The sequence below is a fragment of the Agelaius tricolor genome, unplaced genomic scaffold (assembly GCF_023055355.1).
Source record: "Agelaius tricolor isolate 1412-34295 unplaced genomic scaffold, bAgeTri1.0.p SCAF_3, whole genome shotgun sequence".
NCBI classification, from domain to species: Eukaryota; Metazoa; Chordata; class Aves; order Passeriformes; family Icteridae; genus Agelaius; species Agelaius tricolor.
The window spans coordinates 21,887,575-21,915,097 of record NW_027269263.1 but is presented as its reverse complement, the minus strand read 5'-3'; the positions used below and the strand labels follow the sequence as shown (position 1 = coordinate 21,915,097).

The following is a 27,523-nucleotide window of genomic DNA, read 5'->3' as shown; positions in this document are numbered from 1 at the left end:
CTACAGGGATAAATGGAAGCTCTGGGACTAACGTCTTGCTTGAATAAGAGAGAAAAAAGGCATTATAACCCACCCACCACCATGCCCCAAAATCAGTATAGTTTCAATATTTATTTTTACTTATTCAATAATAGACCAAACCAAGTTCTTCTTTTCCCTTCTCTTTGCCAAAACCAAAATTCCCAAATGAAAAGAAGTCAGTAGTTTTAACATAGAAATACAGACTTAATGGGGCTTCCCAGTTTCCTTTGTAGGCATTGTCACTTAGTAATGTTTCCTTAGGTGGGTAACTTGTGCATGTTTATGGTGCAGACAGCTCATGGTCCTCAGAGAGTGAATGCTGTCTCCTGTGTCCATGGTGACTAAAGAGAAGGAGCTCCAGAGACAGAGTGGCATCACTGATGAAAGAAATACTCAGAAATACTGTTGAGCCATTCTATTCTGTTCCCCTTGCAGCCCTCGTACTACTGAGGTCATACATCAGAGAATTTCATGTTGGAAGGCTGGAAGTGGTTCCATAGAGGAGATTTCCCTAACTCCTTCCTTTTGTATAGAAGCTATCTCTTTAGAGTTGGGATCCCAGAAAACAGAAGAAACAATATGAGCTATAGCAGTGGAGGATTCGGGGGAACATCTTAATGCCTGTAACAGTCATGCAGGTGTGATGAGTGACCAGAGCACAAATGGACAAAAATAATACAGAGATAGTCAGGGAAAAGATAGTCAGGGAAGGATTTCTTGCCAAGATATAGCCCAAAATTGAAATTGTTAGGAAGCCAAAAGTCGGAATTTTACTGTGAAATACTTTTAAACTCATATGCAAAATAAAGATAGAGAGGCTGAGACTTCAACCTTGCAATGGTAGGGGGAATGGCAGTAGAATCCACTCTTAGGAAGGTGGATTACTTGGAAAAAACAAACCTATGGGAAGGATTGGTTCCAGTCAGAGGTAAAAGGAAGGATCAGTACTGTAAGTATCTGACCCTTGTGGTACTTCCATATAAGAACTGTTTTCGCATCTTCTTAAAAGTTTGTGGGAGGAAATGCCATAAAGAAGACCACACAGTTCAGGGCAATTCCTTTAAAGGTAAAATAGTGTGAGGGGTTTTGTTAACCTCAAATGAATAACAGATGGAGATCATCAAACTGTACATAGGAAATAGAAGAGGCAAACAGTTCTGTTTAGGTAGGATATAACAAAAAACCAAGCACATGAAGCCCATGTATGTAAGTGTTTTTATACAACTATTAGATGTTTTTAAAGAATTTGGATAAAGTGGAATGCCTGATTTTAGGAGAGGAAGCTAAAAACTAAAATATTTTTTTTTTATATGATAGGAGGAAAGTAACATGTAGGATATTAATGTATTTAATGTCTATGGGATGGGATTTAATGTACAATAGGGATTGTACATTAAATAAACGTAGGTTGTACATAAACATACATAAATATAGATAAATAGGTTATGCCAGTGGAAAAATAGTTCTAAATATTATAGAAAACTTCTCTCAAAATAAATATCTTTTCTTTATCAGTGAGTAACATAATATTGTTTTCAATTATATGTTTAGATAGGCAACTCACCATATTGAAGCCAAATTATTCACCAGCCAGCCTGGATAGGAACAGTGAGTGGCATATTAAACAGATTACAGATTTTATATAGAAAGATAAATAATAGCTGGAGACTTTTGTTCTGCCCATATCGACCTAATAAATGCAATTACATGGCATAATAAACAGCATGAACTTTTTGTTTCTATCTTTCTTAGAGAAAGAACAAGTGAACAGGTAACTCTGGACCAATATTGAATTACATAGCACTTGAGTTGAAATTTTATTATGAAATTACAATTGTACTACAGTCATTTGAGTATAATCAAATTCAAAATCTGCATGTTAGCAAATACCTCAAAAAATGTCCACAGTAGTAATCCTAAGAAGAGAAGCTACATAATAACCTTCCTCATTTCTGGCAGAAATTAGAAAATTTATAAGGAAGAAAAGGATAAAATGCACCTGATTTGAACACTTGAAAGAACCTTTTGTTTCTTTAAAGAAAGGGCTTGTATTCATAATTAATGAGCTATAGGAGACAAATAATGACATGACTAGGTTTGCCAGTGGTACAAAATTACCCATAGTAGTACAAATAAAAGCTTCCACAATGATGAAAGATGTGAAAGACTATACAAGACTGGGTAATAATATGCAAATTAAATTTAGCAAAATTATCTGAAAAGTTGAGGAGGATCTTAAGAATTGATGAGGAAAGTGAAAACAAAAATAATTACTGTCATTGTATACAGTGTGATTCTTTTCCTTGAATCATGTCTACAGTTCTGGTTCTTACATTTCTTTTAAAAAATGGTAGATCAAGAAAGGATACAATAAATATAGCAAGGATGATCAAAGAAAGGGGATGGATTCTTGAAGTAGGAGAAAAGGAGAGATTAATAAAGCAGAATACATGGGCTGAAAATGATGACTGAGTTTGATTATATACATCACAAATGACAAGGAAAAGAGGAATAGGGAAGAATTATTTACTGTACAATACAAAAATCAAAGACCATTGACATATATTATCACTTAAGACAATAAAAGTAAACAGCATTAATTACTTTTTCAGATAACACAACTTATTTGATAGAGAAACTTGTGAGAACCAGAATGTATAAAATGTATCAAAAAAGTTGTCAACCATTGGCTGTTTAACACAAAATTTTCAGAGGTGATTAAGAAGTCTTCAGTAGATTGTTGAAAGCTGGGATAAACTTCAGCAGAAGTGCCATTACATACCACAGTATGTATTGTATGTGAAATTAGAATATCTTCTTTCTATAGCTGCATATTCTCAGCCAGCAAACTCTGAACTAGACAAACCTTGATCCAATATAATAGGTTTTATGTTTTTACGTAGCTTAGCATATTAGCCACTATGTTGAATACTTGTTATTTGTTTTGCTGGATTTAGAACAGAGAACAGAATTCCTCCTGTTTTTATACTTGGGCTTTTCCTAAGTAGCCAGCCATGCTGTTAAAGCATGTACATCATGCTTCAGCACTTCCCATCCAGCTAGTCCTTCCAAGGACCTTTAAGGGCTTTATCAAGTTGCTTAGCTGCTTTGCAGATTTATAGTACAGAAGCAGGTAGTTTTTTGCTAGAGTGAGGAAATCCATTGCTGTGTCTTTGCTTGCAACTGGGCCTATGTTCCAGTTTAGCCTGGGATAGAGTTATATTTCTTCTTAGAGAATGGTACAGTGCTGCATTTTGAATGTAGCATGAGAATAATGTTAATAACACAGTGATGTTTTAGTTGTTGCAAAGTCAAGGACTTTCCAGTTTCCCGTGCTCTGCCAGGGAGAAGCTGCATGAGAAGTTGGAACGGAGCATGGGCAGGACATCTGATCTGAATGAGCCGAAGGGTTATTTCATACTATAGAACACCATGCCCAGTACATGAACCAGAGGGAGTTGGCTGGGAGGGGTGGGCTTACTGTGCTCTGGAGAGGGCCTGGGTTGGTGGTGAACAATTGTATTCTGGGTCATTTGTTTCTCCCAAGTTTTATTCCTCTTTCTCTCTCTCTCTCTGTCCCCTTTTCATTTCTATTATTACTATTATTATTAATAGTAATATTTTATTTCAATTATCAAACCATTCTTGTCTTAACCTACAAGCTTTACTTTTTTTTTTTAGTGGAGGGGAGGATGGAGTGAACAAGCAGCTGAGTGATACTTAGTGTTGCCAGCTGGGGTTAAACTGCAACAGTCTACAAGGCTTCTTCTTTTAATGTGTGTTATCAAGAAATAATGGATTAAAATTAAGATGTGGAATATTTTTTCTGGCTTGCATTTGTTAACTGTAGAAATCCCATTGACTGCATTAAGAAAAGCAGTAACAGGAGTTTAGGAAAAACACAGTGTCATTTATTTGTAAAGTCATTTGTAGTCATCAATTAAGCCCTTTGCTTTTTTTAATTAGATCTCTGCCTTGGAAGTTCAAGGAACATGGAGTAAACTGAGTTAATGTGCAAGTCATTTCCATTAAATGTACAAGTTTTATCTCATCTTGGATGTTGTGCACTTCAACAGGGGGCAGACAAAACAAAAACTAAAAAGCATGCAAGTAGCGCTTAGAGTGTAGGAGTCAATATTCATTCTCTAGCAGCAGATATAACACCCAAACAGCAGCTTGGGGTTTTTTTCAGCTTGATAAAAATTCTTAATTCTAATGACATGAAATGACATTATGAAGGAGGATATAAGTAGACTTTTATAGCTAGTTCTCATTCTTTTCTACTAGGGTATCGACTGGATGGTACATTAAACAGATCAGATTTCTTTTAAGGAGGAAATGGGGCAAGAGGAACATCAGTGAAAACAAATTAATATTCCCAATAAATGCAGTGTTTCTGGTGCTTAGCATAAGTCTTACAAACTACCCAAAACCAGTGCAAGTATAATGAAAAAGAGCAACCCATTTGTTTTCAGTGGTCTTCTTTTAGGACCAACTCAGGCATATTTGATGTTGGGTGAGAGGAATGAAACATTTCTTCTTAACTTCATGCAGTTTTTTTCTTTAAGGTTCTCTTAGGTCACCCTAAGTAATTTTTTCAAGTGGTAATTTTTTCCTCTTTCTGCATGAGCCACATGGGGTGAATTAGAAAATTCTAGTTTTTCTGTCACTAGGTAGTGTTCATTGCTGTGTTGTATGAGATATACAGATGTTTTATTTGTTTGGTTTTTTAAACAGAATCTTTCAGTAAAATATATGGAGGATGGTGTGCTGGGATAATAATAAAACTTTCTGCCAAAATGTGGACATAAGAATAAATACTAAAATTTAGAAACACTTGAATCATTTATGGAAATATTGTGTTTCTAATATTTTGTTACTGTGATTGATTTTTACTAAAAATGCATCCTCAGTTGTAAGTCTTCTTTGCATGTTTTGCATTTTTAAAATTTTGTTCAAAATAAATTGTGATTTTATTAACTTCAGAAATCAAGTTTCATAGAAAAGGGGCATTTTGACTATCTCTAGTCTTGTTAATCAATGTTTCTTAGCTCTTTTTTATAAAACTGTTTCTGTTATTGTCCATGAAAGGCATATATTTGTCATGAAAACAATACCTGCATGTAAAAAAGGACAAATAAATATACAGGCAAGTTTCTGCTCCCAAGTGAACACTTCATAAATAACCAAATAATCTTCTGAGGTTGGAGAACTGAATGATATGGTTCAGACACAGATAAGGATTGATTGTCTACGTATGGAAATGACAGGACATCCAAGCTCACTATATCCTAATGCTGAAAGATAAAAAATGAGAATATTTTGCTTTTCTTCGAAATGTATTTTGACATCTTATATAGTGCTTTCCAGGAATAATTACTACCTACCATATTTAAGGGAGAATAATCTGTTTTCCAGATGAATGCTCAATTTTGTATAGTGGTATGGAGTCAAAATATTGGTCTTTTGTTACATGAAATTTCTTCATACAGAGAAGTTATTTTAATTTTTTGATGTGAATGGATTGATGGTAACCAACAGTCAGGAGCAGATTATGTCAGGGATATTGGTAGCCTTAGATCTTATCTTTTGTCACCTTTCCAAACTGCACAGAGCAGCATCCTCTCTAACGATCGCTTGATGTAGTGGAATAGTACTGATTTGATATCACTTCCATTTAGGCCTTCCCAGCTGCTACCTGGGTTCATCCATGTCTGCTGGCTGGGTCTTACAAAAATTAGTCCTAGTGAGCTCACTTCAGAATCTCTAAAAAAGCTTTGTGATAGTTTTCAGTGACACAGTTTGAATGCCAGAGTAGGTGACAGCATAAAATGGTTGCAGCAGAGTTTATGATGACATAGACAGCAGCAAAGTTGTGTGATGTTCATTCCAACTGATATGTCTAACTTATTTATGGCTTTACCTCTTGTGAGCAATGGGGTAATCCACATGCATGGACATTTATTTCCATACTGTCTGATATCACTTAGTATTTTACCTGTTCCTGTATTAATTCTTTTTTATAACAATATTTTCAGTATAGCAAGTTTACTCTCTAACTCAAACTAAAATTAAAATATGTAGAATTTCTTTGTCCGGGATAACTGAAAAGCGTAATTTTGAAGAAAGAAGGCTAATGGTGTAAGAATAGCAAACCCAGGCTTTGTATAAAGGGTCATTTCCTACAAATAAGAATAATTCATGGTAAAATTATACTATGTAAATTGTGTCACAGGAAAGGCCTGTGGTAAAATTGTCATTTGTCTCTGTAGAGTTTGCTGTTGAACAAAGTCTTGCAAAAGTTATTGGATACTGTAGAGAGAGTTGACAAGATGAACAAATGGTTTTTCCTAACCTGCAGTATGGTCCTTTGCCTGAAAAGGCAAGCTACACTATTTTTAGAAACTCGCTGCTTTCAGAGGTGCCAGCAATCTTGGCAGTGATTTCCATTACCATGTGTTTTTAAATTCTACAAATTTGCGTTTCTCTTTTGAATTTTAGATACCATTCCAGGGAGACAGTGCATGTCCTCCTGCTTCTTTCTTCTTAGACAATTTCCTAATGTCCTAATTTACCTCAACTCAATCAAGGTTAGTATTATTATTTAGTATTGGTAGTATTGTAATGTATGGAATCACTACTTTTAGACTGTACTATGTGAGACACAATGGAAACATAAAAAGATACAGAAACAAATCAGTGAAAATAAAACACAGGAGTGATAGCAGGACATAAGTGGTCAGTACAGTAAATGGATTAAAAGGTAAAGAAGCAATTTAGAAAGTACCATGCAGCATGGTGGGCATGATGGACTCATCACACTTGTAATCTAATCATTATCAGGCTTTCTGGGGGCATCACAGAAGGTAAGAAATATAATTAAAGGAAAACAATGAAAAAAAAAAAAAAGTGTATATTTATGGGATGGGCAGCATGGAGGAAAAAACCCCAAATGTTTTCTGAAGACTTATCAAGTAAGTGATGGAGATTATTGTCACTGGTTAATAATTGGGGACAATATTTTAGTGAACAAGAGTGTGTAAGATAAGACATGAAGGACTCTGAAAGGAATAACATTTACATTTTACAGAGAAAGCGGTCACTGAAGGGCTAAAATAGGGCAGTATTACCAAAGCAGTAAGTTAGGAATGTTATTTTTGTAAAAGTTATCTGAGTACCCTGCAGGCAATGTTGCATTTTTCAAAATAAGAGAAGCTTGAAGTCAACATGCAGCATACCCATAGAATGGGTGTAACTTACAGATACACACTTAAAGTCAGATGTGAGGAAAGAGGGAGGCTGGAGTGTAATTATGGATTAAATGATTGCAGTCTTGTTCCAGTGGTTTGAAAGTAGAGTTGAAACAACTCTCTGTTTGGTAGTGTTATAAATGATCAAATCATGAGCCAATCTTATAAGAAAATTTAGCAAAGATTTATTATTTGTCTGCGAGACCGAAGTTCGGTCGTCGAAACCATCACAGCCAAAGAGTCAGCATCGAGCCCGGGATTGGCGTTGGGTGAACATGGATCTGACCTCCGAGTGTCAGAGTCTCCCCAGTTCACGAAAAGAGTTTTTATACAGTTTATTCTGCCCGAGGCAGAGATGACCAAATGTTCTTTGTGTCTCTTCCCATGCATCGTCGTTGATTTACATGTGCAGAGGTGGACAAAGATCCAGTCCATGTGTCTTGATGTTGTCAGTCGACCCTGGAGAAGCCATGTATTCACATGTATCAGGGTGGCGCCGTTGGTTATTTCGACAGATGCAGTCGACAGGGCGATAATTGTTTTCAGGTGGGCCCGGCAACCCGGGGAAGCCGACGATTATCGACCTGGAAGCTTCTATTCTTACGTTAAAGCATCTGTGTTTATCTTAACACGCGTCCAGGAACTAGATGTAATAAGACAACTGCTCCCAGCCAGGATGGTCAAAAGACATAGTTTGGATTTTACAATATTTTATACATTAATAGCATGAATTATCTCTACCATATACTACAATCCTTCCCCATTTATATCACCAATTTAATTCATGCTCCCAAATTGCTAAATTTCTTTCATTTCTACTTCTACCCACCACCATTAAGGGTCTTTCACAAACAGAGTACCTTTTACATTATCCTGTATTCTCCTTGTGGAACACCCTGATATCCCATATTATTCTGCTCGTTTCTCGAACTTTGCCAATACTTTGGCAGCATTGCTGGCATACTTTCTTTCTCCCAGTCTCATGATTTTAGATGTGTTGCCTCCGGAAACCCCCTCCGGATCCATGGGAACTATTGCTATCTGCATTCCCTGGACCACAGAATGGATCAGTCTAATAAAACACAGAATTAGACAAGGCAGGAATAGGATTCCGGCGTCTGAACAGAGCACAAAAAACATCACTTTGTTCCACCGGGCCCCATCGAAAAGTTTGTCCCACCATGAAGATTGTAAAATCGAGTTCCACTTTTGAACAGGGACATGGGCCACCTTTTTGATTTCAGCCGCCAAACCTCTTATGGTTTCCCCATAATTATCAATTTCAATACAACATTCTGATTCATTGAATTTTCCACACACTCCCCCTTCCTCGGCCAGCAAATAGTCTAAAGCTACTCGATTCTGGTACACAAAGGCCCGTACCTGGGTGTTCTGCCGACTCAGTGAATCCAGGGCCTCAGAGGTGTGATTCGATACAATTTCCACCACTGCCTGCAGCCGAATCAGTCTGTTCAGTAGATAAATTGGAGTCCTATACCCGTAGCTTCCATCCTGAGCCCACGTGGCCGGCCCATAATAATCAATTATTCGTGCCGCTGGCCACTCTTCCTCCCCCCAGGTTTGCTTACCACTTATCACAGGTATCATCTTTTTCAGGCTTCTCCTCTCCCTTCTCAGGGTCTCGTACAATGGAGCCCCTAATAGGTTACTTTTTGTTCTCGGGAGAGTAAAGAACACTGGCCGGATCATGCCTAAAGTGCATGATCCCTTCCATCTTGGGGGTAACTCACTGTATGCCTTCTTTCCACAAATCCAATAAATTCCATCCAGGCTTTCCATCTGATGTTTATTCTCCCTGGGTCTCCCCAGTATTCTCTCGTGCCCTCCAAGGATTGGAAAGGATTTACTCCTGGATTTTTGACCCAACACAGTACCATTCTTTTGTTCCATCCACAATTTGTCTCATTCTTCCAGCTCCAGTACCCCGAAGGGGGTTCTGGCTGACACACATGGAGTGTATCCCACCATTTCAGTGTACTCCTTTCCTTCTCAACTGATGCAGATGGTTCCAATCACCCTCTGGTCCAAAATCCATCCCTCAGGTCTCTGTGCCGATTTTGAGACCCTCAGATTGTCCCATTTCAAAAGCTGTTCTGGAGCTGAACCTTCCCCTTTCCAAGGCCATTTTTCTGCTGACTTCAGCCCCCCACAAATCCAACAATTTGACAATCCTAATTCAGTTGCAATCTCTTGCATCAAGTCAATGAACAGGTTCCTGTCTGGGGAAGGTAGTTCCCCATCATCATATTGTTTCTCCAGCATTTTGTACTGTTCTCCCAGTGTTTTCAATCTTTCCTGTTCAACACTTTTTCTCCTCAATTCTGACTCCCTTCATCTCAGCTCCTGAGTTATCTCTCTCATTCTCCCCTCAAGATCCTCATCATTTTTGTTTCTTGTGAAACAGACAACCCGGTCATATTGCAGACACACCCTGTCATCATTTGCCTGTGCCAAATCCAATATGAGTGGGTCTCTGTTCAAGGTAAATTTGCTGTCAAACTTAGCATTTCTCGCCATCCAGTACATTTTCCCGTTCATCATGCATATCCCCAGTCTTGCATTGTCATAACACAGTGGATTCACCTGGTGGTACATGACAAAGATCATTGTGTCTTTCCCCCAACCCACGTGGTCCGGTTACATTGGTTACAAATGGGGACTGACATTGTTTCTACACTTTGTTTCCATATTTGATGCTCCTGCTCATCTGACTGCCCCTTGGGATTGATACACCAAATCCCTGTTTCCAATTCACACAATTTGACCTTCAAGCCATTCTTCCAACAGTACCTGTCAGGTTCCCTGAGACATTCTTTCGGGACTTGGTATGTTGAGTGTCCCCCGTCCCCTGCGACTGGGACCACCTGAGTGCACTTTCCACACTCATCTGCGGAGCTCTTGTTTCCGCCTCTCATTGGGACCTCAGTGCTCAGACTCTGCGTCCCTCACACAACTAGGCTCAGGCCAATCAGGATTCCCACCAGGCGTACTCCTCTGCCTTTGCCCCCACCCTCTGGGGTGCCACCAGACCTAGCCACATACCTCCTCTTAAAGGCGCCCCACTGTAACACTCTGATGGCATCGGAACTGCACGGGACCCTGATGGATTTCCGGCACTCCACATCCAGAATCTCTGCTTTTGATCTAAGCTTTCCACGCACCCTGTTTTGAAAAATGTGAAACACCTCCTGTGAATCCAGTTCAATGATACCCAAATTGGTGGCTAAGGTTAAGCTACGGTCAGTCAGCCTAAGCTCTTCCTTCAGACACTGAGTGCACAGCCCCTTCAGCCTCTGTCCCCTTCTACAGTGAATAACAAAAACTCCTTGACAATATTCACACTTAAAGTGTACAAACAGATAGCATACACAATCTGACAGTATACAACCTGTCCACTTGCCATCGGTCATTTACAAGGACGGAGTCTGAGTTTCAAGTCCCCTGGGGAAGAAGTGACCTTCCACTCGGGTGCTTCCTCCTGATGTTTGACTTTTCTTCACCCTGGACGCGTGTGTCCAGCCTTTCTCCACTGTCCGAATGGCCGTGTCTGTTGTCAAGAGCACAAGAAAGGGTGACCTTCTTGTGAGGAGAGAGGGGCAGCTCCTTCCACACTTTCACCAGCACTCTGTCACCTGGTTGGATTTTGTGGATAGCAAATCCCAGAAGAGCACTCTGGGCCACTATCCCTTGTTTTCTGAGTTCCTGCAAATTTTTGTTGATTGCAACCAGATATCCTCAAACCTGGGGTGTTCCACCGGCATTCTATGTCTATATGGCATTCCATATAACATTTCAAATGGCAAGAGCCCCATCTCCGAGTGAGGCATTGTCCAGATATTAAGCAGTGCCAAAGGCAGGCATTTCAACCAGGACATCCGAGTTTCTAAAATCAATTTAGATTACTGGGCCTTCAAGGTCTGATTCATCCTTTCCACTTGTCCCGAACTCTGGGGATGTCACGGAGTGTGGTATTCCCACCAAATGCCTAACACATCAGCCATCTGCTTAATAACCTTTGATGTGAAATGTGTCCCTTGATCCGAATCAATGCAATTCACCACCCCATATCGGGGTATAATTTCTTTCAACAATTTTCTGGACACTGTCTGAGCCGTTGTCTCTGGGCTAGAAAAAGCCTCCACCCAATGAGTCAATTTGTCCACAATCACAAGCATGAATTTGAACCTCCCCACTTTTGGCAACTCTGTGACATCAACTTGAATTCTTTCAAATGGTCAGTACGCAAGGGGCAGCTCCCCAGAGCAGCCTGTTTTGCCCTTGATTTGTTAACTTTCTGACAAATCAGGCACCCTTGTAACTCTTGTTTGACCAATTCATAAATTCCCTTGTACCCGAAAAATTTCAAAAATTATTCTGCCAGGGCCTGTGCCCCTCAGTGTGTTCACTGGTGCCATTTCCGCAAAATCCTTCTGGTAAAACCTTTTGAAATTAATTCTCTCCTGTCAGGTAGTCTCCACTTACCTTCTTTCAATTCTCCCCTGATCTTCTCATAACATTCGATCTCCTTTTGGGAGGGCTGAGGAGGATCATCGGGGACCTCAGTGCCTTCGATCTCCAGGGTACTCACCATCATCAACGCCGCGGTTTTGGCTTCCTGGTCTGCCAAATTGTTTCCCCTGGTCCGGAACTGAATTCCTGCTTGGTGTCCCTTTACATGGACCACCGCAATTTCCTCCAGCCCCCTTAGAGCTTCTAAGATTTGCCAGATTAATTCTCCGTGCATCAGTCCCTTTCCCCTCATCTTGATCAGCCCCCTTTCCTCCCAAATTTTCCCAAACATGTGAACCATCCCAAAGGCGTACCTAGAATCTGTAAAAATTATTCCCTTTTTCCCTTTCAGTCCCTTCAATGCCCTCAGAACCGCGTACAGTTTGCATGCCTGTGCTGACTAACTCGCACTCAGAGGACCTGCTTCAATCACCTTTCCCGTTCTCCCATCCATTACTGCGTATCCTGATTTCCTTTTTCCCTCAACTACTCTGCTTGATCCATCCACAAACCACTTTTCTCCCTCATACAATTCGTCCTCTTCTAAATCCTCCCTGATCTTTGTTTGCAATTCAACCACCTCCACGCAATCATGAACCACTTCCTCTGAAGCCTCCCCAAACAAAAATTGTGCGTGGTTCTGCGCAGTTGTTGTTCTCAATTCCAAGTCTGCGAGTGAATCAAAATGGCCTCATATTTTAGCAACCTTGCATCAGTGAGCCATTTGTCTGCCTTCTGCTGTAGTATGCCCCACACGTTGTGCAGTGCAAATACTACCAACGGTGCGCCGAAGGTTACCTTCTTTGCCTCCTCCACCAGCAATGCTACAGCGACAATCACCTGCAAGCACGTGAGCCAGCCCCTGCTGACCGGGTCCAAAAGCCAGGACAAGTAACCCACAGGTTTCCTGACCCCCACCCAGTCCTGTGTCAACACCCCGTGTGCCATGTGACTGCTCACATCCACAAACAACTGAAAGGGTTTCCCCATGTCAGGGAGGCTCAGCTCTGGTGCTGCCGTGAGTGCTTCCTTGACTCCCCTGAATTCCTCTTCGTCCGCCTTTGTCCATTTGATCTGGTCCGTGGTGAGTTTCTCATATAGAAACTTCACTTTTTCACTGTACCCTTCAATCCACTGCCGGCAATATCCCAACAACCCCAAAAGCTGCCAGACCTCCCTTTTTGTCCAGAGGGTGGTAAGGCGATAATCCTTGCCACCCTCTCTGGATCCAGTTTCTTTTTGCCCTTGGTTAACCAGTGTCCCAAGTACCTGACCTTGGGCTCTGTGAATTGCAACTTCGACTTTGACACTTTCAACCCTTTTTCGCCCAGAAAGTTCAAAAGTTCAATTGTGTTCGCCCTTATGACCTCCTCCCTCGGACCTGCAACCAACAAATCATCTACATATTGTAGCAGTTTTGTTCCCTCTGATGGTACAAAATGACTTAAAACCTGCTCAAGTGCCTGCCCGAATAGATTCAGAGTCCACGAAGCCCTGAGGCAACAAAGTCCACCTAAGCTACTGCTTTCTGGATCTTCCCACTGAAATGCAAAGTAATCTCTGCTGTCCTTGGCTAGAGGAGAAGTCCAGAAAGCATCCTTCAAGTCAATCACACTGTACCACATGTCCTCAGGAGAAATGTTATTTTAAAAAGTGTAAGGATTTGAGACCGTGGGGAACAAAGTCTTAGTTCTCTGATTCACCGCCCTTAAATCTTGCACCAGCCTGAAGCTGCCATCTGATTTTCTCACTGCCAGAATTGGGGTGTTGTGCCGAGACATGCACGGCTCCAACATTCCTTTCTTTATTAATTTGTCAATCACTGGCTTCAAACCCCTCCTCTCTTCCATGGAGATGCGATATTGTTTGACCCATATCGGGTCATCTGGTCTCTCAATGTCGACACGAATCGGCTCTGTGTCCAGCCTCCCAGCTCCCCTGAACATACCACACCCTCGGGTCTATCTTTTCTTCGTCTTGGACGGTGAGTTTGTACATCCTCACCTTGAGCTGGGATTTTTCCACTGCCAACCAAATCTCCAGAGCAACCATCATGTCCCACCCCAGCAAATTGAAATCAGCATCCCATATTAGCAATATATTTCCTTTGCACTTTTTATTTTCTGTTTCTATTTCTACATCTTTCATGATTAGAACCTCAAAAGGTTCCCCCTTTGCCCTGATTACCATCATGGAATCGTCGCTCAGAGAGCACCCTTTCGGCAGCTGTTGCACCGCTGCCCGCTCCGGCCCCGAGTCTCCCATAAACCACATCTCTTCCCTGTGGCGTCCAACTTTTAATTTTATCAAGGGCTCCCTCGGTGTTCTGGACCCCAAACTGAAAAGCCCCTGACACCCCTAATCTTCTTGAAACATCGCCTGGTCCTTGGCTTTGTTGGGACAATTCCTTCGGATATGCCCCTTCTGTTTGCAGTAATAGCACTCAAAATCCCGCCTTTGATCGTTTGACCTTTTTCCCTGTAAGGATCCTGTTTCTTTGCCAGCGCCTTTTTCACCGCGTCCTTACCTTGCTCCTGCTTTTGTGCTTCCCTTACTGCAGCCACCAATACCTTGGCTTGAATCTTTTGTTTCTCCTCATCCAGTCTCATGTAGACTTTCTGGGCTTCCCGAAGCAGCTCCTGCAATCCCTGTACCTGCCACCCATCTATCTTTTCTAACTTTTTCCGAATGTCTTCCCAAGATTTCACCACAAATTGCATTTTCAACAAAACCATCCCCACCGGAGAGTCAGGGTCCGTCCTCGAATACATTCTCAGACCCTTGCAGAGTCTCTCCAGCCATTCCGTGGGGGTCTCATCTTTCCCTTAGCACTCTCGGAGTACCTTGCTCATGTTCTGTCCCTTGGGTACCACCTCCCAGATATCCTGAATTATCATATTTCTCAGATTTATCATTTTCTGCCTCCCCTCCTCCGTCTGGGCTTCCCAAGACGGTTTCTGACCTGGCCATCTCTCCTCCCCAGCTCCCCCGTTAGGGTTCCTCTTTTCCCAATCTTTGATCCGGCTTGCCTGATCATGTCTCTTTCCTCATTGTTAAACAGCGATCTTAGAATTGCTTGGAGATCCTCATAGGTGTATATGCTAGTTCCCAGAAACTCATCCAACCTTTCTGCCACCCCCAAAGGATCATCCATTAATTTTCCCATCTCTTTCCTGAATGCCCTAACGTCATTCGTGTCGATCGGAGCATGTACAAAACCAATCACTCCCGGAGCCGTCGGCACTTCCCGTAAAGGGAAGATGCAGGCCTTCTCTTCCTCATGCCCACTGTCTCCCATGGTTGCCCTCCTTGTTCGCTGCCTTGTCCGATGGGCCAGGGGAGAGACGTCTCCAGAGACGGTTACCTGTTTCTTGTCAGGTTTGGGAGAGGTCTGTGGTTACCTGTTTCTTGTCAGGTTTGGGAGAGCAGCTGCTCACATGGGAGCGGGTTTGCCGCCGCCACTTGTCCATGTGGAAAGGAGAGTGCCGCAGCCTGCTCCGGTGGGAGCAGCGGTGCTGTGCCCTACTCAGCGGGACCACTGCCTCGAGAGGCATCGCAGGCACCAGTTGTGCCTGCACTGGTTCGGGTTGTTGCGGAGGAACAAGGTAAGGGGGTGAAAGATTTTCCAAAGGCTCCCACTCCTTTCCCCTGTTTGCTGCGCGTCGGAGGGCTCATATCGGGTATAAACTCATACAAGCATACCTCCACATCTCGGCATACTCAATTTCCTCAAAATCCTGTGGGTGGCGTTTAAACACGTGATCGTACAAGGACTCGCAAGTCCAAGCTTCAAAAGTGCCGAAAATCGGCCACACTGCATATTTTCCGATCTCCTTCCCATTTTTCTATGCAAAAATGGATCATTTTCTCCTTGGATCTCCTCACTCTCCTTGGACTTTCGTCCCAATGTTCTAACATCCACCCCAACGGACTATCTCTTGGGATTTCTGGCAGAACTTTTCTGGGACCCTGGGGAGGTTTTTCCTGGGATTTTCTCTGAAAACCGCTCTTTCCCAACCCCATTTTTCCAAAGATTCCTGCAATTTTTCTTACCTCGTCTCCTCCGGCTGGGATATTCGCCACAAGTCCCATTTCTTTGTCCGATGCTGTCTTCTCGGGTTTGCAAAAAGCCACCAGTCTCACTCAGTTGAGCAGAGAACCGTTCTGCTGACATTTTGACTGATTCTTACCTGTTTCCTCTGGATCAGAAGGAAGACGGGCTCCTAGAATTTCCAGGATCATCTCTTCTCCCTCCTGACCCCAACCGTGACCGATTTTCCCCCTCGAACTCCCCCTGAGCCTCGGGTCCCGCATGTGTTAAGCAAAAACGTTCTGCTTCCCCCTTGACCAACCACGTCCCTCGCGGGATAGTGGAACTGCAATCGTGGGGTCGGCACACACCTCGTGACAGAGTCACGTCTTGCACACACATTCGGTCACACCCCACTCAACCACGCGATACTCACGGTTCATTTTCCCACATGGATTTCTTCGTGCACATCAATTTTTCCAAGTGAAAAAAACCCCTCGGGCTCGGGGATCCCTCTGGATCATTCCAAGTTTTCCGAGAATTGGGCCCATTTTATCCTTCTTTGGCCGTGGCTCCGGTTTCAGTTCTTGTCAATTTGATTGGTCTCACGGACTCCAATCCCACTCAGACCGCTGTAATCAGCGGGGTGCCCTCCAGGCGGGAAAGGGGTCCCAAACCCCAATATCAAATCACGACAGGTTGTCACCAGATTGTTATAAATTATCAAATTGTGATACACCACCACCACCACTCCAAATTGGAGTATGTGTGTAATTGAAGAAAAGGAAATGAACAGTAAGAATTGCTTTGCCTTATGTGAGCCATCTAAAAGTTGGATTTCTAGTTAGAGCCAGTCATCTAGTCTCAGTTTATTGCCAATGGGTATAGATGGTAATTTCCAGAGAATTAATTCTGTGTATTTCTTACATTTATTATGCAATTAACTACTCCACAGATAAGTTCAGCTCTTTCCATTTCCTTGAAAAGGTTCTCAAACAACTAGTTCTAAACCGAAAAGGTCAAAGTTAAATATGATTACAAACCACCTCCAAGGTATATGGGACAAAAATTTACTGCCTACTACAACTTTTCCTTCTTGTTCCTTTTGAGGTAATTGATCATTTTCATAATTTTGCGGCTGAGACTAGACATGCTTAGATTTACTTAAGTCATTTCTCTTCTTTATATGTCACAGGAATACAAAAATTATTTCTGTACCGTGTTATAGGCAAGGTGTACGTGGATTTACTTTTGTGTTTCATTCACAGGAATAAACTTCAGTTGAATCTCTGCAGCTTTTAAAATAGAGCTGCCCTCTCTAAGGATTATTTGCTTGGTATTCTCTCAAGAAATACCACTTTCATCCATGACCAATTAACACTGCTTTAGGCATCAGAAAGCCTCAGAGGACATAAATGTATTGCCAGCTGCCCCAAGGGTGACATTATAACACTGTCAGGGATTAACTGAGTAAAAAACAACCTGATTCAGGCTCTGCTGAGTTGTGGCCACAATGGGAATTCTTAATTTTTAAGCTGGGTATCTGAGTATGTTATTGAAGTGGATGTCACTCAGAGCACAGTGGGTTTTATGAAAACATTGAAGATCTCTAAAAAGACCACAAAAGAGTAAAGTCCAGTACATACAATATGGTTAAAAAATTTAAAAAATAATTAAAAAAAAAGGTGCTGTGTATGTACTATCAGCAGCACTTGTTAATTTCTCCTGGTTTTGGTTTTGCAGTAGGTCTGGTCTCTAACACTTATATGGCCAGGACAGAATGACACGTTTTTTAAGTTTGGTTTTTGACAAAGGTTCTTCTCCATTTTAATTTAAAAATACAATGGGGTCTACTTGAACAGAAGAAGGCATTCATGCAGTAAAAGTAGCATCTGGCTCACCAGCTTTGCTTAACCTGGGACTTGTGCTGATTCACATGAAACTACTGGTGGGAAAGAATGCAGTAAAGTGTCATAATCCTCATATGGTGAAACCCATAGTTAGTTCACCATAAGGCACTGAAATATTTTCACAAACTGAGCTTAAGGTTCACCCCAATTGGTTCATCCTCATGCTGTCACACAGCTTGCTGTATTTGCTGGCTTGTGCATGCTACCGTAGACTGTTTGGGTGAAACCTGGACATCTGGCAAATAGTGGCAATCCCTCACCTTTCCTTTCAAGGCACTAGCTTGATGTGTGTGGGTGAACTAAATCAGTACCCTTTGTAGACTGCCTGTGACAGTGAAAGGAAGATGTTCCTCTGCCTCTGTATCCCTACATCACGAGAGAAGATACTACTGGGAAAGGGATTTGTGCCTTGCTTCATTTACCTTTTGTACAGTTCCAACTATGCTTTTTACTTCCTTCTCACTCTGAAGAGGGGAAAAACCCCAAATTTAGATCTACCTACACAAGTTCCATTTCCTTTATAAATATTGTAGAAGGAAAAACATTTCTCTTCCCTACACCTTGCTGTTATGCACACAGAGATGCTTCCTTGCAGTAACCATATTGGATAAACCACCTATTTCTCCATGCTCTCTCATAAACACTGCACTGCTGCTGGGCAGGGATCCTCAATCCCATTCATGCTTGCATCTGTTATTGTGTTCTCTCTTACCTCTGCCACCTCTACTGGTCCAGCAGTGTGGGACAGTGCTGAATGTAGAACACAGCTGACTTTTGGTCATCTGAGTTACACTTCAGACTGACTGTGATCAGGTCAACCCCAAATACCAGCCTAACCTGTACCTTGAGTAACATTTCCTGCTTTGACCCATGTAGCTTTTCAGAGAAGATACAGCTAGTTGAACATGATGTGCCCTAAACCAGATGTTTCATATCTAGTGTTATGGGAGGGAAAAACTCAGTGTTGCACTTCAACTAGAGAGAAGGGTATCTTTAAGCAAGGCTTGCTTAAAGAAGTGCTATTACCTGGTGTGCTGCCTGGTACAGCCCAGTACTGTGGCTTCACCTCCAACATGAGATCCATTTTGTCAGATTAGCATCCATCACATAACCAGATGCACAGGATCTCTTGATAAACCTTGACAAGTCTTGGAAGAACAAACTGTTTTGTTTGTCTTAAACTGCCTTTAAGACTCAAGGAAGTCACCTGCCTATTTACCCACCCTAGTGGTGAATAAGTGCTTGGGAAGTGAAAGAGGCCATGGCAGCACAGCATGTCTTCACATGCCCCCGGTGAAAATTATACCCACAAAAGCTGCCACTGCAATTTTAAGCTTGGAACATTTTCCTGATCTCTCATAGTTAATATTGTGGAATGTGTCAGCAGTGTTTGTAGTCATGACTGTAGGATGGAAAAGCTAGTCCATAATTTTTCTGCCCACTGTTTAAAAATACCGTATGTTCCTAATGTGGGATTTTCTTTTCCTTCCCATTGTCTTCTTTATATGGTCTGACTGAGGCGGGGGGATGTATTTTTAATGTTGTTTTATCATGGGAGGAGGTGTTTGTTGTATTTATTTGGGGTTTGTCCATATTTTTCAGAGTTACTTCTACAACAATGACACTTTTAACTTCAACTACGCCCAAGCCAAAGCTGCAATGGGCAATTTTAGTGAAGCTGAAGAGGTATGTATTTATTTTCTTTGAAAAAAAAGCAATGGAAACATTTCCCCCATATTCCCCTTTTTCCTTCCTTTTCTTCACCCAGATCTTCATGTTGGTCGAAAATAAGCAGGTTCTGTGGAACATCTTCTTCCCCTTCTCAGGGGAACTGAAACTCTCAGTGAGCACTATTCAGAAAAGATTATCTTGCTAATCTTGTAATGTGAGGTATACAGGGAGTCATGCTGCTTGTGGTGCATCACAAGAGTGCTTGCAGCTACCTCTAATTGATCAAAGAATGGCCTCTTAATCAGATTTTCTACGCTTTGTCTGGGATCCCAGGCACTCTTTCTGTTCAGACTGAGTAGGGCATGCTAAATAAAAGACACTGAATGGTTAAGAGCTTCTAGGTGTCCCTAGAAATTTGTGGGTTTTTTTAAAAAAATCTTCCTCTGGGATATGTGGGAGGAAAAGAGGAAGTGCTCCAGTATCTTATTCAGCAGCATTCATATGCAGCTGGAAGAGATTAACTTCTACACCCAGTACTTTTTTATGTCTGTGTGCAGCAGAAACTTAATTACAACTAAAATATGCAAAAGCAAATAGCTATTATGAAGGTGGAAGCAACATTTTCCACAAGACCAAAAAAGAAGACAAGCCACAAAAAAAAATCCTACAGCACATAGTCTAAAGTGAATCCTATAGGTTTGGTTGGTTTGGGGTTTATGTTTTGTTTTGTTTTTCCAGTCTTTCTAATTTTTTAACTATCCAGGTTTGTCAATAATAGAGCCCCCCAGGCTTTATAACTTGTCTCTCCCCCCCATACCTACCTTCCCATCCAGCACCCTCACCCCTTCATTTCTGTGACCCAAAATTGCATCTCTCTTTAAGAAAAGCATCCAAGACTGTAAGGAAGATGAATATCTGTTTGAATTCAACAAGCTTTCAATTCACTTAGCATCATGAAAATCTTTCAAAACTATGCTAGCAGGCTATGCTCATTCCTGAAACTCCATAAAAATGATAATGCTCTAAGTTTTAGCAGCAACTACACAACAAAGAAACACAAAGTTGTAAACTCCTGTTAATATACATTTTTCCTCTTATGTTTTTTAGAAGCTGTTCTATAGAAACTTGTGTTATATAGGTGATGCATTTAAATACCAGAATTATATAATTACATTGATTCATCTGGCCTCATGTCTGATCTTGGGTCATGATGACAGTTCCATATAAAGCTCAGCCTTCCCCTGTGTCTCATAAACTTGTAAATCATCTACATATAGCACTTACGAAGTTATTTAAAAGCATACCTCCCTGGACATAATAAAATAAAACGTGATAAAGTGCTACTTACAGCGATAATGCTGCTTTCTTTTAATTTCTTCCCTATTACTCCTTCTCCTCCCCTTCTAAATTCGGGGATCAGGAATGTTTAAGCAATACAAATGTCAGTAATTTGTATAACTCACTGTTCCAGTACATGCATCTATTTCTATAAAGGTATTTTGATTTTCATCAGTAGCATCCAGTATAGTTACAAATATACTTGAGAGAGGCATAAATAGGTTTTTTTTTTTCCTTTGAACAAAGCCAGAGTACATTTTAAAATGTATAACTTCCCCCACATATCCCTTTTTATGCAGAATGTAACAAACCTGTATTTGTTCAGTAAGGTACAAAAGATGAATGCTTTGCCTGAGAATCTTACTGAAACCAAAATGGTTAGAAATGGCTTATTGCAGACCTGGAATGATCTGACATGTATGGAAGGAAAGTCTCATCTACATGTGAAACTTGTAGTATTTCAAGAAGATGCTAATACAATTGCTTGCATTGCTTTCTAAACAAACACATTCCAAATAGCTTTTCCCACAGGCCCAGTGTTCTTTTGTGCTGTTTGTGCTGCATGGCCGCCCACTGGCGCTTGTTCAGGGCAGGCCGCACCCTCTGCACAGCTTGGTGTTCTGAAGCTGCACAAGTCCCCTGACAAACAGGGCACTGTGTGAATCCTCCACCTACTCCACACAGAGGGATGCCCCCTGCACTGCAATTGCATACCCAGACTCTTCTCATGACCAGTTGTTTGTGTGACTTAAACCTTATCTGTGTGTTGAAATGAGGAAGGTTTGCCTTCTGTTTGTTTAAAAGTACATGCGTGTATAATCTTTCCTTTTCCTTCTTCCTGCAGGTGTTCCTTTTGATCCAGAGTGAGAAGATAAAAAGTGATTTTGTTTACCTTAGCTGGCTGGCTCGCTGCTGTGAGTCACTTTACTTTCAGCATTGCGGAATACAGATCCTCCTCTATTGCGTCAGTCCTGGCAATCCACTCTCCTAATTGAATTTAATGTTGTAGGAGGATTCAGGACTATGAAAGTGAAAAGCTGATTGCACTAGTTATAGTGTGGGTGGTTATTGCACCTTTCATACCTCTGGCTTTTATAAGCAATTACTGCTTCAGTGCAATGCTGTTATAGTACTGTCAATGCAGCTTTGTCCTGACCAGTGACCCTTTTTCCTCTCAATTGTGTACTCAATTGCATGAGTGAAGACTTTCTGTCTTAAAACACTGAGTTACAACTCTAAAATGTTCCGAGTAAAATACAAAATAGAAGCATTCATACTGGGTCAGGCTCAAGGGTCTGTCTGCCTTCAAGGTTAGCCACTGTCAGATGTCTAGGGAAGAGAAGAGTCAGGCAAGCATACATGGTATTTTTCTTCCTACCATGTTACTCTACATGTTGTCCAAACTGCTGTGCCTGAGGGATATCCTTATAATCTCCAGCATGTGTTTTTCTTCCAAAAACTTTTAGAAGAGTTCTTTCCTTGAATTTCATTGAATCCAGGAAACTTTTGCCGTGTTTAATATTCTATAACAAATCTTATTTACCAGTTTTTAAAACAGTGCAGAGTACACCTCAGTACAGAGACAGCTGCTGTGCCACATACAAAATAATACAGAAGTGGGCTTTTCTGAGACTCAAGTCTGAGACTCCCTGGGCTAATTTGTTTTCCTTACAGTGCCTCAATATAAAAATGTTTTCTTATCAAACCATTTTCAGCAGTTGTACCTGGAATGTAAATATGTATGTTTTGGGATGTTATGCCATATTTTAGATGTAGTAAACATCTCCTAACATGATCTTTCCAGACAGGCACATCACACATAGGGATGCCTATCTATGACTCTGTTTTAGGATGTGCCAGTTTATTTCCTTTTTAATTAAGCTGCAGTACCAGATTGTGTTTTTGAATGTTTTATTTGAATTTTTTATGGGAATGATGAATATAGTTATCTTTTTGTGTCAAGTATGTAAATTACTAACAGATCACATTATAATACATTAATGTCAGAGTATAATTAGGGATTGAGTATTAAACAATTCAATGCTGAAATATTTCCAAGGGGCAAAGTACAAGAGATGCATCCTTTTACATGACAGAATGTAATATTCGTTTAGTATGATAGTACTATTTATACCAAATTCTTCTTGAAGGGAAAGTCAAAAAACCATTGGATTAACACAGAACTGCATTGCTCTAGGTAGATTGGTGTTGGAAATTGAGAACTGTCTGTTTACCACTGTATGTGGTATTTGGAGCTGATGAGAGATAAATCCAATTTGATGTCTTGCTGCCTCCTAAATGAGAAGAATCTATAAATTCTGTGATTTGGTGTTATATGTTTGTTGTTGATTACCACCCATTCTACCTGCAATATAAGTATAGACGTAGTGGACACAGATAGAACAAGCTAAACAGTCTCTCTTTTGTAAAAACACAACAGTGATCCTTATGTGAATAGCCAGGTACTCTCAGAGCAGCTGTTAAAGCTTGAAAAATAAAGGAAAACTTACTTACATTTTCTTTTCTCCCAGTGTTTGAATGAACCTGGAATTATGAATACCAACCATAGATTCAAGAGAATGGCTTCTTATCACCAAGAAATAGAACCTTTGTGTTTAAACGCCCTAGTAGAATTTCTACTCATCAAGATAGAAGATTCAGATTCATTTATTTCTAACTGTGATGTTTAAAGACCAATGAAAAATTCTAGTCATATACACAAATTTAAAACCAGTGTGGGATCTAGGAATTTAGAAACATTTTTTTCTAGCAATGACAAATTTTGTTATTCTTGGAGGGGCTTCAACCTCTGCCCTCTCCTTTTGATTTGTTATGAATTCATGGGAATTGAAGGTTTAGACTGACATGGGCACCAAGTATTAAAGACCTCAGTTTGGTGGCAATTAACTTTTTTTTGTCTGTAAGGACACATAATTCTAAATCTTACCATATAAATGGATTGCCATTTGTTCTGCATAAAAAACTTCTCTGATGCTTTCCATTCTATTCCTTAATCACATCTGAAATCATGAGAGTTGTCCTTGTTGCATATCTGTGAAATATAAATTAAGATGTAAACACTATAATTATTCCTTTTGACACTGCTTTTCTCTGCTGAATTGGCTGTTATCACTAGTAAGGCAGAAGATAAGGACGAGTTCCCCTTCCCAGCCTCATGCTCATGGCTGAGACATTTACATTAAACAAAGAAATACAGGAATATCTGTTCCACCTGCCACTGAATATTGTGCATAGCATATTCTTTTCACAATTCCAGCTTTTTCTTGTTATTGCAGATATTATGAATAAGAAACCACAGCTAGCCTGGAAGCTCTATCTGAAGATGGAAACATCAGGGGACTCCTTTAACCTACTGCAGCTCATTGCAAATGATTGTTACAAAGTGAGTTTTCTCTTTAGAGCTTGGTGTATAACATGTTAATTCAGTGATTGTATCAACAGTCATTTTTTGATAGTTTTTATCATTGTCATCACTAGTGAATTTTCTGTTGTAATGGCGGGATGTCTAATAATGTGAATGAGTTGGCAAGGATTAGTCAGTATTTTAACCTACAGGCCTTCTTGGTAGAGAACCCACTGATTACACTGTTGGTAAATTACTGCATGCTTGAGCTATCAATAATGATAACACTTGCTTCTCCTACTAGGGATTCATTATGGGTAGAAAGGACAAAAAACCTTGAAGGAAAAAAATCTAGCATAGATTCAGCAAGATGCCTCATGCTTCGTGCTGCTTTTTTTTTTTTTTTTCAGGACAATATTGTTTTCCTTACAGTTTGCAATGGGAGATACTCTTTGTGATCTCAAAAGCAATATTCTAAAACTGAAAGAATTATCCCTTGTACTTCTTTCAACTACTCAGTTACCATCTCACCCTAAAAGTCTAGTTGCTCAAGCAAGTGACTATGCCTCTGGTGTTTCCCATAACTGCAGTTTGTGAAAGCAGGTTGACAATCAGACCTCATGTAAAATCTCTCTCTAGATCATTTAAAGTCTCACTTAAATCAGTTGATTGCTTTGTCTAAATTCTTTTCAAAACCTTCTTGTCCTGAAGAGGAGAAGTAGCTCCATATTTTGGATTTATCTAGAGCTCTTAAAAGCTGCATATATAGAGCTAAATTTTTCAGCCTAATTATATGTCTACATATGGCCATAAATGACTGCTCCAAAATTGTTACTTTAGTAATATTATTTGTCTTTCTACACTAGCAGCCATTGTACCTCTTGAACTAAATAGCAAGGTCCATGTTGTTTGGTTTTCTGTGGCATTTTTTGGTTGTTTCTGAAACATTACATTATATTGGAGATCCACAGACAGTGCCAGAGATGTCACTTAAGAAGGCAGTTGCATTAGGCTTTGTTCAATGGAAAACAGAATGAACATGAATGGAACAAGGTCAGCAGTGTCCTGAGAGGTGGTGTAGCTGGATGCCTGGTTGCTGTGCTGATAGAAATTGGTCAGTGAGGAAGTTGGCACACAGTATTTCATGCTAATTTCTTGATGCTTTTTATGCAATAGTCCATCTTGTCCATATGGGGAACAGCACATGACTTGGGGTGAAGCATTTCCTAGATTTATGTCAGATAGAAGGAGAACATTAAACCTGTACTTGCTTAGTGGAACTAGATCAGATACTAATTTGGATAGATCAGTACTCTAATTTTTCTTCTTCTTTTGACGCATCTGGTAGTGTTCATACTCACTATCTTAACTTCCCATACATTGAAGTGTTTGCCAGTCACCAGTGGTTAAAATCAACATTTATGTGAAGAAATGAGAATTATTACTCATCCTGTAGTACCAGTGTTTCTCTGACTAAGGTTTCCAAATGTAGCTCCCACAGCCTGCACTTTTTTCTCTGCAGGCTTCCAGCTACCAAAGGACAGGAGGTTGTGCTCAGTCTACCTTCTGTGACTTTCATGGGAAAATTCTAGTCACAAACAACATTGCCCTTCAGGCTTGCTCAAGTGGAGAGCACTCATACAGCCCACATGAGATGTGCTATGCTGACTTCAAAAGCCACAGTTAATCTGGTCACTCCTTTTGCATTGACTGTTGCCAAGCAACTTGCTCCTGGTTCCCAATTACAAGTAGAGAACCTAAGGCAGAAAAAAGATAGGGTACACATAGGGATTTTCCTATGCTAAGGAAAATTTTGGATTATAGAGTCACTGAATCTTCTTTTGTACTGTATTGTAACAGTGAAGAAAAAAGATTAAGTTAAACTCAGAAGATAAACAAATATGTGGCCATGTCTACATGAGGAAATGTGGTTTCATTTTCAAATGTCTGGACTAGTTGGAGGTTGATATTCTGTCAAGGGTTTTGGTATAGTTGGTACAACACTAGATAAGGGCACCTCAAAAAAAGATGTTGTAATACCACCTCTTTCCCATTTCTTTAGCTGCAGTGTCCCTGTTCTGTGTCACTTGCTGCCTGCAGAAAAACAGGGAAATGCACTTTGCTTCTACAGCTTACTGCTGATTTCAGAAAACTGGGTTCTGTGTTTTTAATCCCCTTCTGAAAGGTGGTCAGGAGTAATGTTTCACTTTCTGTGCAGATGCGTCAGTTTTACTATTCAGCCAAAGCCTTTGATATTCTGGAGAGACTGGATAATAATCCTGAATACTGGGAAGGCAAGAGAGGTGCTTGTGTGGGCATATTTCAAATGATCTTAGCTGGACGAGAAGCAAAGTGAGTATTCTGTGTTGTATCTGAATTTATATTGCTCTTTTCCTATTTTCAGCTAGCTGTAAACCAGAATTATAATCTCAGCTTTAGGACTACATATCACCTTCCAATCTTTTATTGAGCTTTCAGAGAATAGACATTCCATCCAGATGCTCCATATGCAGTCTTCAGGTGGAAGTCTATCTTCCACACCAACAATTATAGAATATATGGTAGAGAATAATTTATGAGCAAGTGCTGTGGACTATAAAATACCAAAATACTTTAGTCATCAGCACTAGGAAAAGCTAGGTTATAAGTGTAGTAGTATGTTCATGAACTGGGGGAAAACAACATCATTTCATCTTGATGGTGTAAGAATGGAAAACTATCACATGACATTTTAAAATGCATAGAACAGAACTAAGGGAACATTTACTCAGCACTGTAGGAAGGACATGATTTCTCTAAACAAAGAGTAGATGAGACTGTGCTTTCATTAAAATTTACCTTCTGAAGACACTGACCGTGTCACACAAATATACTTACTTGATGAAAGCTTAAAGGAAATCATCTGTGTTACTGATAATTTTGTTTTCGGCCCATTTCACTGGATGGGGGAATGAGAGAGAGTAGTGAAGCTGTATTTAAGAACTGCTCCCTTGTGAATATTCTGCTGTGATGCCAGATGGCCATTGTCTTCTGGCCAAAGTTGCTGTTTCCTATATGACTGGTAGGTGTGTATCTTGGCTTCTACACCTTCCTTCTATTCACTTCTCTGCTGGAATAATCTCATTAACTACTATACCTTTCAAGTGTCCTTTTAACAATCACTGCAGCAGATGCAGTAAAAATACACATAACTTGCCTGTTTTTCAAAGTATGCAATTAAGTTCTTATTGTAAACTAAATGGCAAGCTGCAGCAGGATTTATATAGGTTTAATAGTAATAGGTTTATTCTATTAGGAATGTTGATTTCCATGTTATTTGTGTTTATGTGTATTGTGTTATGTGTAAAGTGCTTTGGCAGCATTAAGCTAGATGTTGCCATACTAAAGACTAGCAAATAACATTAAAGAT

General features: G+C 40.5%; 1 protein-coding gene across 12 annotated transcripts in view; it reads left to right on the top strand.

Moving 5' to 3' along the window:
• IFT56 (intraflagellar transport 56) overlaps positions 1 to 27,523 on the top strand; it is a 66,547-nt gene that overhangs the window by 26,890 nt on the left and 12,134 nt on the right. For 7 of the 12 annotated variants that reach the window (XM_071423070.1, XM_071423067.1, XM_071423068.1 and 4 more), the window contains exons 13-17: positions 6,523 to 6,611; positions 19,344 to 19,427; positions 21,595 to 21,664; positions 24,047 to 24,153; positions 26,333 to 26,466. In XM_071423070.1, coding sequence (XP_071279171.1) covers positions 6,523 to 6,611; positions 19,344 to 19,427; positions 21,595 to 21,664; positions 24,047 to 24,153; positions 26,333 to 26,466 — 484 coding nt within the window. Of the gene's footprint in view, positions 1 to 3,702; positions 3,845 to 4,308; positions 5,584 to 6,522; positions 6,612 to 19,343; positions 19,428 to 21,594; positions 21,665 to 24,046; positions 24,154 to 26,332; positions 26,467 to 27,523 lie in introns of those variants that run through there. The other 5 variants (XM_071423075.1, XM_071423074.1, XR_011678557.1 and 2 more) reach the window with 4 other exon arrangements.